At 59.9% G+C, this 10,793-nt stretch overlaps 1 protein-coding gene across 3 annotated transcripts; it reads left to right on the top strand.

The window, feature by feature from the left end:
• The first annotated feature begins 2,252 nt into the window (after nucleotides 1-2,252).
• On the top strand, nucleotides 2,253-10,741 carry ZNF687 (zinc finger protein 687). 3 transcript variants are annotated; one of them, XM_043876144.1, is made up of 9 exons: nucleotides 2,253-2,410; nucleotides 5,196-7,318; nucleotides 7,465-7,643; nucleotides 8,031-8,207; nucleotides 8,305-8,467; nucleotides 8,635-8,967; nucleotides 9,062-9,174; nucleotides 9,367-9,508; nucleotides 9,646-10,741. In XM_043876144.1, the coding sequence occupies exons 2-9, from the start codon at nucleotides 5,213-5,215 to the stop codon at nucleotides 10,141-10,143; spliced, it is 3,711 nt and encodes a 1,236-aa protein (XP_043732079.1). In that variant the 5' UTR covers nucleotides 2,253-2,410; nucleotides 5,196-5,212; the 3' UTR covers nucleotides 10,144-10,741. The 3 variants fall into 3 exon arrangements, with proteins under 3 accessions (XP_043732079.1, XP_043732080.1, XP_043732078.1); XM_043876143.1 differs by lacking the exon at nucleotides 2,253-2,410 and adding an exon at nucleotides 2,913-3,112; XM_043876145.1 differs by lacking the exons at nucleotides 2,253-2,410; nucleotides 9,646-10,741 and adding an exon at nucleotides 2,907-3,112 and having other exon boundaries at nucleotides 9,267-9,408.
• The last annotated feature ends 52 nt before the right edge of the window (nucleotides 10,742-10,793 follow it).

The raw sequence follows: 10,793 nt of genomic DNA, 5'->3' as shown, positions 1-10,793 counted from the left end.
AAGGAAATCAGTACTGAATATTCATTGGAAGGACTGATGCTGAAGTTGAAGCTCCAATCCTTTGGCCACCTGATGGAAAGAGCCCACTCACTGGAAAAGATCCTGATTCTAGGAAAGACTGAAGGAAGGAGGAGTAGGGGGTAACAGAGGATGTGATGGTTGGATGGCATCATCAACTCAATGCACATGAGTTTGCATAAGTTTGAGTAAACTTCGGGAGATCGTGAAGGACAGAAAAGCCTGGTGTGCTGCAGTCCATGTGGTCGCAAGGAGTGGGGCCTGGCTTAGTGACTGAACAACAACAATAGTACCAGTTTATGAGTCGTAATTATGGTTCCATGGGCTTTCCTGGTGGCTCAAGTGGTAAAGAATCTGCCTGCAATGCAGGAGACCTGGGTTCAGTCCCTGGACTGGGAAGATCCCCTGGAGGAGGGCATGGCAACCCACTCCAGTATTTTTGCCTGGTGAATCCCTTGAACAGAGGAGCTGGCAGGCTACAGTCCATGGGGTTTGCAAAAGTCTGACAGGACTGAGAGACTAAGCACCGCAGCACAGGAAGAGTCAGAGGAGAGGAGAATGGAATGCCGGTGGGCATTCCCATACACACACTTGCATACATTCACATACATCCAGTATGCGATTCTAGTTAGTTTGTTCAGAGGTGGGTGAGGAGCTGTGAGTTGGGATAACTGCAGGCAACCTTGAGAAAGTCAGAGCTGGAGAGGGGGTTTCTAATTCCATTTGCCATGGCTTTACAAAGCACTTTGACATTCTAAACCGTTAAAATCTTCACAGAAAACATGTCAGGTGGGCATTTATAATCCCAATTTTACCCATGAGAAAATTTGGTTGACTAGGTTGAGCAACTTGCCCGATGGAACCATATGACAAGTGGTAGCCCAATACTCCCATCCGGAGGTTCTGATTCACACTTCAATACAATCGCTATTACCCACTCTCTCAGGGAGCGCCATCGTGTCCTGGGTACGGGAGTCTTGGAAAGCACAACAGAAACATCTTAATAACTACATCTAAGGTTTTCAGCGGCTGTGTACAAGGCGGAATAGGTAGGCTTCCCGGCCGGCTGGGGTATGCATGAGGTGGTATACTGGACTTGCAAACGAGTTCAGCGAGCGCTTACTGACTTGCTGTTGTTGTTTAGTCGCAAAGTCATGTCTGACTTTTTGGGATCCCCCTCCCCACCAAGGACTGTAGCCCGCCAGGCCGATTAGAGAGTATCACTTTCAGAGTACCCCTCCTCTTACCTCCGCCTTCAGGGGGCGGGGCCACAAAGCGCGGGAAAACCGGCCACGACTCCACCCCCCCCGCCACCCGTGCTGGGGGCGGGGAAGACGAGAACTCTTAAATGGGTAACGGAGGTGGGGCGGGTTTCTCCGCCCCCTATCTCCGTGCTTAGGAAGCCTACCACAGTGCCGCTTTAAGATCCCTTTTTGAAATGGACCTGGCCACGCCAGCACCCTAACGTCACCTCTGCCTTACTTCCGGTCTGCAAGCCCGTCCCAGGCTTCAGGTGCCTGTTCCTTCCACACTACAAATCCCGCCCCCGCTACGAGCCCTCCTGCAGAGGGAGGAGCAGTGGTTGACGCCATCGCCCAAGAACTAGCCCTTGCGAAGATCCCATCCAAGTAGATTATATGACGGTTTAGATAGGGGGAAAACCGTGAGGAAATGGTCAACCAGATGACGTGATGCTTTCGGTGACGTCCCACTTTGTGACTTCTGCACGGAAAGACTGACACTGGGGTGTTGCTTGAGAAAACAGTGCAAATGAACCCACACATCCGGGTTCCACTCAGGGCCAACGAGGTTCTCCTCAAAGGGCCCAACAAATAAAAAGCAGAGGGTTCTGAAATTTGCATAAGCGACCTGCAGGCTTCTTGGATCGTGGCCAATAGGGAGTGAAGGGGCGGAGACGCACCTGGGTTAGTCACCGCCTCCAGTAGGAAAGCAGGGAATCAGATTGGTTTCTTTCTAAGCGACAGTAGCGGAGGTCAATCATTTTTGAGACGCACAGATGGGGGCAGGTAGGCCCCGGCGCAACCAATGAGGAGAAGCATCTCCAGAAGGACCAAGCTTCTTGCCCAATGATGCCGGGAAGGCTGTACGGAGCTGGTTCGGAGCGGCAGCACTTAAGGCCAACCCAGTGTGGAGCTGGGCGGGGCGCAGTACTGAACGACGGGGGCATTGACCAATGGCGAGTGCGAAAGCGGGCAGCCCAGACCTGGAACGCGAAGGGAGCTGAGGGAGGGGGAGGCTGAACCGGAGAGAAGCAGGAAGTAGCGGCGGTCGTGGAGAGGGCGGCGGCGGCGGCGGCGGTAGCGGCCGGAGCCGTGGGGAGACCGCCGGGTCTCAGCCTGCACTGGGAGCGGAACAAGAAAGCGTGTCTGGGGTAAATACCCGCCTTTGGCCCCGCCCCCTGGGGGGGCGGGTAAATACCCCCGCCCCTCCCCCACTTGGTCAACTACCCCCCCCACCTCCGCGCCGCCCCCCGGGATGGCTTCTACTGTGGCCCCGATGCCGCCCCCGTTCCTTGGGGCCGGTGGGCGAAACTCCCAGCCTGTTGAAAGCACAACCCCTAGCAGGGTAAACGTGGAGGGAGGGTCGGGGTCCCCAACTCCTGGCGCCCCCGGCCCAAGAGGTGTCCGAAGCGCGGCCCGGGGACTGGAAGCCGCGGGATGTCGCGACCTAAAATGGTGTCCGTGTCCGGGGCTGGGGGTGGGGGTGGGGGCGGGGGAACTGGGCCAGGCCGGAGCGGAGCCTGCACCCCGCCTGGGCGCGGGTCAGCGTCCGGGCCCGGACGGGACTCAACCTCGAGCCCCGGGCCGCGGCGCGCCTTCCGATTCCTCTCTGGTCTCGAGAGAGCCTCAGGAGTCCGCGCGGGGACGAGGCTGCGCTGCGCAGGGAGGGAGGGAAGGAGGTCGGAGTTGGGACGGACCCCGGCTGGAGAGCTGCGAGTCAGGCAGAGACTGTCCCCTCCCCACTATCTTTCCACGCCTCCCCTACTCCGGTATAGTCCTGGGCCGGGAGGTGCGGCGCGGCAGCTCCCTAAGGGCCTGGCCTGGCGGAGGCCCGTCCTTCCCTTCGCACGCGGGTGAGAACTAGAGAACGGCGGCGCGCCTCAGTTTCCCCTCTGACTTCTCCCATGTACACTCCGCCCCCTCCCCGCAACCCTGGACATGCACCCCGCGCAGGTCCTCGGCAGATGGCAGAGACTTAATTCAGCCCGCTGCCCAGCTTGGCGGCAGCCTAATCGCCCCCGGCCGCCGGCCCCTCGCCCTCCTCTGCGCAGCAGGCCCCGGGCCAGGGAAGGGGACGCGGGGCCCCCACCCGACCCAAGCCAGTTCACCCTCTTCCTGTTCAACCCCTTCCTTTGGCTTTTGGGGAAGAACGGAGGGAAGGAGGGGGGCTGGAGCCCAAGAGACAGGGCGCAGCAGCCGCAGAAAGGCCTGGACTGTGGGGCGGGGGAAGCCTCTACGGCCTTGAGCTCCGCTGCTTGATCTACTGCCTGTTCCTGACTATCCGATGACCTCTAAGTCACTTGGACGTCAAAGAGGGAGTTGCTTGGGGGAGGCAAGTTCGTAGGTGTATTCTCATAGTCCCCATTGATCTGTGCTCCACCAGCCCACTTTTCTGAGGGCCGAAGCGGAAGGCGGCTCTGGCCTCTCAGGGTGGGAAGGGCGCCGGGGCAGGGGAGGGCTGCAGCCATCCAGCAGGGCAGACGCAAGGGTAGAGGGCTTTGTTTAAACCCAGAACCTGCAGAATTAAGTAGAGGGGGATGAAGGGAGGACTCCCCTTTCTTCCTCTAGTTGGTACCCTCTCCCTCCACCCCCACCTTGGTCCCAGCAATGCCAGCTGCCACCTGCTGGGACTCTCTCCAGTTACAGTCTAAAGGCTGGAAGGAGGTGAGAGAATTGGCCTGGGAAACGGCTTGCATCCTGGGCAGGGAATGTGGCAGGAAAGAGACTTCTTCAGTTGCTTCTTCCTAGATATAGAAACACTGTGGGGAGAGAGAGGTAGGGAACAGACCTGGGTCCCCCACAGGCTCTCGGCTGACCCTGTTGGTTTGGTACTGCTTTAGTCTCTTGGGATTTTTTTTTTTTTTTTTTTCTTGTACTGGGACAGGTGGGGGCTGAGCCTTCCGGGGCCACTGTAATGGGAAAAAAGCCAAGGGAAAATGAAAAGGGTGAGGAGTGTGAGTTGGGGATAACCTGAGGCGAGGCGCTCAGAGGAGAAATGTCAGGAGTGAGGGGCCTGACTTTTCCCCATTGTGGCAGCTGTGCTGGATAAGCTCATACCCTGGAGTTTTAGTCCTGAGAGAGCAAGATGGGGAGGCGGGGGCGGGGTTGGCGAGGGGAGGGCCAGGCACTCCTGGGAAGGCAGGTGAGGGAGCAGCAGGTGTTTGTGACAGCAGAGGCCTAGGCTGGGCCCTTGTGACCAGGCTGCCGGCACGGTTTTCCGCTGCTTCTTCTCTTTGTCTCTTTCTGTTCCTGTGTCTTATTCTTTCCATTTGGGTCTCTTGGGCAACTTCCCTGAACCCACTTCTCCCTGTTCACCCAGCTAGATCTCCAAGTGCCAGTAATGACCCCAAGTGGCCCAGACTTGACCTTCCCTGACCCCTGACTCTCGTCTCTGACCCCAGCCCTAGATTTCCAGTGCTTATTCTCTCCCAGCGCCTTCTCGGCCTGGCATGTCCTTGTCCTAGCTGTAATAATCAATTATTCTGTGGGTTCTGACTCTCAGGTTTAGGGTTCATATCATGCTCAGAACAACCCTGTGTTAAACAAGTTGCTTGCCCGCTGTTTCAGACAGCAGGAATAAGGCAGTTGAGTAACAGGAGGGGTTGTGGTGGTTTCAACCAGGACGCTCGCAGAGCTCCCTCCATCTCTACTGTCTTATCTCTCAGCTGTGTTTCTGAGACGTCTCTTTTCCTTTGCTTTCTCTGGATCTTCTCTGGATCTCTCTCTGGAATGTGCATGCTACCTTCCTTTCCAGTTTTAGGGTTTGGCAAAACAGGTGCCTCCATCAGCTCTCTAGGATTTGCACTATGATGGAGGTGTACCTAAGTCAGTGTGCATGGGCTTCTGAGAGGGAATGTATATGGAGATCCTGAGGGAGGAGATCCAGAGTTCCTGCTTTCAGACATCTCAGTTTCTCACTTTTTCCCCTATTCTTAGGTCTGGGACCGACTGCCATGGGGGACATGAAGACCCCTGATTTTGATGACCTCCTTGCTGCCTTTGACATCCCTGACATTGACGCAAATGAAGCCATCCACTCTGGGCCAGAAGAAAATGAGGGGCCAGGAGGCTCCGGGAAGCCTGAACCCAGTGTAGGAGGTGAATCTGGAGAAGCAACAGCAACTCCTGCCGGGGATGGCCCTGGGGGGCCCGCCCAGGCCTCTGACCATAGCCTGCCACCGCCGGACGTCTCAGCAGTCAGCGTCATCGTCAAGAACACTGTGTGTCCTGAGCAATCAGAGTCCCTGGCTGGGAGTTCAGGAGGGGAAGGGGCCCGGGTCGGGGGAGTGACGAAGGAAGGCCCTCTGGGACCTCGTCTGATGCAGAATGGTTTTGGGGGCCCTGAGCCATCCCTTCCAGGAACCCCACGCTCTCCAGCTCCTCCCAGTGGGGGTACCTGGAAAGAAAAATCCCTGGAAAGTAAAGCTCCGCTGGATCTGTTTACTCATTTTGGGCCTGAGCCAGGGGAGCACCCTGATCCCCTTCCTCCCTCTGCACCCTCCCCACCTCGGGAAGGGGCCCTGACCCCACCTGCTTTCCCCTCTCCCTTTGAGCTGACCCGGGAGAATGGCCCAGCCCTGCTGCCCCCCACTTCTCCCCCACTGCTGGGGTCCTTGAAGCAGGAAAGCTGCAGCCCCCTTCATCCCCAGAGCCTTGCCCAGCCAGGCTCAGGCACCAGTCTTGAGGCCACGGGAGTCCCTGCCAGTGCCTCCCCCTCCCAGGCGGCAGGGGTGTCCTTCTTCAAGAAGTCTCCGGGGCACCAGAGCCCGCTTGCCTCCCCTAAAGGGCCCAGCTGTCAGCCCCTGAAGGAGGAGGAGGATGAGGGACCAGGAGACAAGTCTTCCCCGGGAAGTCCCCAGAGTCCCTCCAGTGGAGCTGAGGCTGCGGACGAGGACAGCAATGACTCCCCCGCCTCCAGCTCCTCTCGGCCCCTCAAGGTGCGGATCAAGACTATTAAAACATCCTGTGGAAATATCACAAGGACTGTAACCCGGGTCCCCTCAGACCCTGATCCCCCTGCCCCCTTGGCTGAGGGAGGTTTCCTGGCAGAGGCTAACCTCCTGAAGTTGTCCCCGGCAACCCCAGCCCCTGAGGGTCCGAAGGTGGTGAGTGTCCAACTGGGTGACGGCACAAGGCTCAAGGGCACGGTGTTGCCCGTGGCCACCATTCAGAATGCAAGTACTGCCATGCTGATGGCGGCCAGCGTGGCCCGCAAAGCGGTGGTTCTGCCTGGGGGCACTGCCACCAGCCCTAAGACGATGCCTAAGAATGTGCTGGGTCTGGTGCCCCAAGCTCTGCCCAAGGCTGAGGGGAGGACAGGGCTGGGGACAGGGGGGCAGAAGGTGAATGGCGCCTCGGTGGTAATGGTGCAGCCTTCTAAGCCGCCCACTGGGCCAGGGGCAGCGGGTGGCACGGTGATCTCACGGACCCAGTCCAGCCTGGTGGAGGCCTTCAACAAGATCCTCAACAGCAAGAACCTGCTGCCTGCCTACCGGCCGAACCTGAGTCCGCCGGCTGAGGCCGGGCTGGCCCTGCCACCCACGGGCTACCGCTGCCTCGAGTGTGGGGATGCCTTCTCATTGGAGAAGAGCCTGGCGAGACACTATGACCGCCGGAGCATGCGCATTGAGGTCACCTGCAATCACTGCGCCCGCCGCCTGGTCTTCTTCAACAAGTGCAGCCTGCTTCTGCATGCCCGCGAGCACAAGGACAAGGGGCTCGTCATGCAGTGCTCACATCTGGTCATGAGGCCGGTGGCCCTGGACCAGATGGTGGGGCAGCCGGACATCACGCCCCTGCTGGCTGTCCCACCTGCCCTCGGACCTCCAGCTTTGCCCACCTTGGGCAAGGGTGAAGGGGCTGTCACCACATCCGCCATTACTGCAGTTGCCGCCGAGGCCCCCGTGCTGCCGCTCTCAACGGAGCCACCCACCACGCCTGCCACCTCTACTTACACGTGCTTCCGCTGCCTGGAGTGCAAGGAGCAGTGCCGCGACAAGGCTGGCATGGCTGCCCACTTCCAGCAGCTCGGGCCCCCCGCCCCTGGGGCCACCAGCAACGTGAGTTACCTTTCACAGCCCCTCCCTGGGAAGGGGACAGCCAGGTGCCATGGGGACAGGGTCTAGGAAGGTCTGGAGGCTTGGTTAGAAGGAATGGGGGACAGGCCCCTCCTCACAGACTCACCTTGTTTTGACCCCCTCGACAGGTGTGCCCAACCTGCCCCATGATGCTCCCCAACCGCTGCAGCTTCAGCGCCCACCAGCGCATGCATAAGAACCGACCTCCCCACGTTTGTCCTGAGTGTGGGGGCAACTTTCTGCAAGCCAATTTTCAGACCCATCTCCGGGAGGCCTGCCTACATTTCTCTCGCCGCGTAGGATACAGGTGCCTCCCACACCTCCTCCCCATATGTCGACACTTTTCCTCCTGTACTTGATGGTCTCGTGGCTCCTGGGACCAGCCTTTTAGAAGGCGGGCCCGTCTCTCCTGCTGAATCACTCGGCCGTGCTGTGTTGACGAGTGCAGCCTGAGCTCTCTGCCTTTCCGTCGCTCCCCACAGAGAGGAGCGAGCAGGGCCACCTCTGGAACACCAGCTCCACCTCCACAGGCCTCCCCTCCCGGACTGGGTTCTGTGGCTCCTTCCTCCACTTGCTCATGGTCCACTGCTGATTAACTTCTCAGGCCACCCGGTCCCTGAGAATGAGTATGGGATTGGGGGTGGCTGTAGGGATGCCCCCTACTCACCGCTGTGCCTCCGACTTTCTCCCCAAGGTGCCCCAGCTGTGCAGTGGTATTTGGGGGTGTGAACTCCATCAAGTCCCACATCCAGACGTCACACTGCGAGGTTTTCCACAAGTGCCCCATCTGCCCCATGGCCTTCAAGTCTGCACCCAGCGCCCACGCCCACCTCTACACCCAGCATCCCAGCTTCCACACGCAGCAGGCCAAGTGAGACCTGGGGAGGGCGCATAGGGGTGGGGTGGGAGGAGTGGGGATTGGGCCTTGATGGGGCAGGATGTTGGCATTGTCCCCTCCTTCCATGCAGGATGATCTACAAGTGCGCCATGTGTGACACAGTCTTCACTCACAAACCCCTCCTCTCCTCACACTTCGACCAGCACTTGTTGCCCCAGCGTGTCAGCGTCTTCAAGTGCCCATCTTGTCCTCTCCTTTTTGCCCAAAAAAGGACCATGCTGGAACATCTCAAGGTACAGGAGTCAAGGGACGGAGGTGGGGTGCTCAGCTGTATCAATCCGGGGTTAAGATCACACACCCCTCTGGAAGTGGGAGCAGGGGAGAAGCCAGGACTTGGGCAAAGCCAGGCCCTCCCCACCCCCCCCCCCCAACAGCCACACGCCTTGTCTCCCTCTCACAGAACACCCATCAGTCTGGGCGCCCGGGGGAGGAGACCGCTGGGAAAGGAGCTGGGGGTGCCCTTCTGACCCCCAAGACGGAGCCCGAGGAGCTGGCTGTGTCTCGGGCAGGGACCGCTGCCCCTACTGAGGAATCTTCTTCCACCTCAGAAGAGGAGGAGCCGCCCAGCTCCCCCGAGCCCCCTCGCCCAAGCAAACGGCCCCGGCGAGAACTGGGGAGCAAAGGCATCAAGGGCGGGGGGGGCGGCCCGGGAGGCTGGACCTGCGGCCTCTGTCACTCCTGGTTTCCTGAGCGTGACGAGTATGTGGGTCACATGAAGAAGGAGCACGGCAAGGTGAGGGGCTGCGCTGGGCTGGCCTGTGTGGCCGTGGGGACGGGGTTCCAGGTGGGAGCCTGGCTCTGAGATCCCCCACTGCCTGCTTTCTTAGTCAGTGAAAAAGTTCCCCTGCCGCCTGTGTGAGCGCTCCTTCTGCTCGGCCCCCAGCCTGAGGCGCCACGTCAGGGTCAACCACGAGGGTATCAAGCGAGTTTACCCTTGCAGGTAACCTTCACCCTGTGCCCCTGTCCTCTTCTCTGTCCAGCAGGGTGCCCCCGACCCTGGTTCCCCAAAACACCTTCCCACCTGCCTCTTAGGTCTGAGTGGACTGACGGTTGAGGCCTCCCTCTGCTCAAGCCACGAGCCTTGGTCTTTGGGCTGTGCCCCGGCGCCCACCCCGCCCGCTCTCCTCTTTAGGTATTGCACAGAGGGAAAGCGCACCTTCAGCAGCCGCCTGATCCTGGAGAAACACGTCCAGGTCCGGCACGGCTTGCCGCTCGGGGCCCAGTCCCCTGGCCGGGGGAGTGCCCTGGCTCGGGGCCCTGGTGCCAGAGCCCAGGTAGGCGGAGGCCCAAGCTGCCGAGCGAGGACGGTGGGAGCGGGAGCCTGCGGGACGTGGATGCGGCCTCAGGGCGCGGGGTGGGGGTGCCGGGGCCGTGGGACCTGGACACCCAGTTCCTTTCCTCTCTTCTCCAGGGGCCGGGACGGAAGCGCCGCCAGTCCTCAGACTCCTGCAGTGAGGAGCCTGACAGCACGACACCTCCAGCCAAGTCCCCCAGGGGCGTACCCGGGTCGGGTGGCCACGGCCCCCTGCGCTACCGGAGCGGCGGCTCGGCAGAACAGAGCCTCGTGGTGGGCTTGAGGGTGGACGGTGGTGCCCAGCAGTGCCTCGACTGTGGCTTGTGCTTTGCCTCGCCTGGCTCCCTGAGCCGTCACCGTTTCATCAGCCACAAGAAGAAACGGGGTGTGGGGAGTGCCAGTGCCCTAGGCCTGGGGGATGGGGAGGAAGAGGCCCCTCCTCCTTCCAGGTCCGACCCAGATGGTGGAGAGTCACCCTTGCCTGGTTCAGGAGGCCCGCTGACCTGTAAGGTCTGTGGCAAGAGCTGCGATAGCCCTCTCAACCTCAAGACCCATTTCCGCACCCATGGCATGGCGTTCATCAGGGCTCGGCAAGGGGGCAGCGGGGACAACTAGGGCCCAGGCCTGGACTGAGCCCCTCCCTCTTCCTTGGGAGCCCTGGGTCACTGCTGCTGCCTGGTCCCTGGGCTGGGGAGCTCCATTATAATTCACGTTTTGTTCACCTCCTCTTCCGCTAACCCCCAAGGACAACCAGCTTTTGAGGATGGTAGTTACTTTCGGTCCCTCCTTGGGTCCTAGTAGAGTGGGTCCTCCATTCCTTCTTTCTGAGCCCAACACTAATTATTTTCTTGCTGCAGCCCCCCCATGTGGGACGGGGGGTGGTGGGGGGGAGGATGGGAAGGCCTGATACTGGGGTGGTCAGGGACACTCCTCACCTCTGTGGGCATGGATGGCGGCCCCATCTGTGTCCCAGCATGCCCTTCAGACTCACTGGCACTCCAGCCCCCCACCCCTGCAGTGCCTTTCACTTTTTTTTTCCCCAGAAATCCAGGGGGGGAGGGGGGTTGGTGGGGTGAGTCCTGTCAAGGGGGTCCCAGGGAGAGGAGGGGACAGGCTCTCAGGAATCCTTTATTCTTGTAGTAATAATACTAACAGTGGGGGAAATGGGAGGGAGAAAACCAGACCATTAAAACTGCTCGTGGTTTAATCCCCATTCAAGCTCCTCTTTTTATGTGACAGTGTGGACGGGTCTGGGAGGGAGGTGA

The sequence above is a fragment of the Cervus elaphus genome, chromosome 20, assembly GCF_910594005.1.
Source record: "Cervus elaphus chromosome 20, mCerEla1.1, whole genome shotgun sequence".
In the NCBI taxonomy this organism is placed as follows: Eukaryota; Metazoa; Chordata; class Mammalia; order Artiodactyla; family Cervidae; genus Cervus; species Cervus elaphus.
Note: the sequence above shows the minus strand (reverse complement) of the source record. Positions and strands in the feature narration are given on the sequence as shown.

What these genes read in the sequence shown, in the direction of transcription:
- ZNF687 (XM_043876144.1), top strand. Translation starts at nt 5,213, where the DNA reads ATGGGGGACATGAAGACCCCTGATTTTGATGACCTCCTTGCTGCCTTT. An exon ending in TCTCGCCGCGTAGGATACAG is followed by an intron (nt 7,644 to 8,030) that starts GTGCCTCCCACA and finishes TTTCTCCCCAAG; the next exon opens with GTGCCCCAGCTGTGCAGTGG. An exon ending in AAGCGAGTTTACCCTTGCAG is followed by an intron (nt 9,175 to 9,366) that starts GTAACCTTCACC and finishes TCTCCTCTTTAG; the next exon opens with GTATTGCACAGAGGGAAAGC.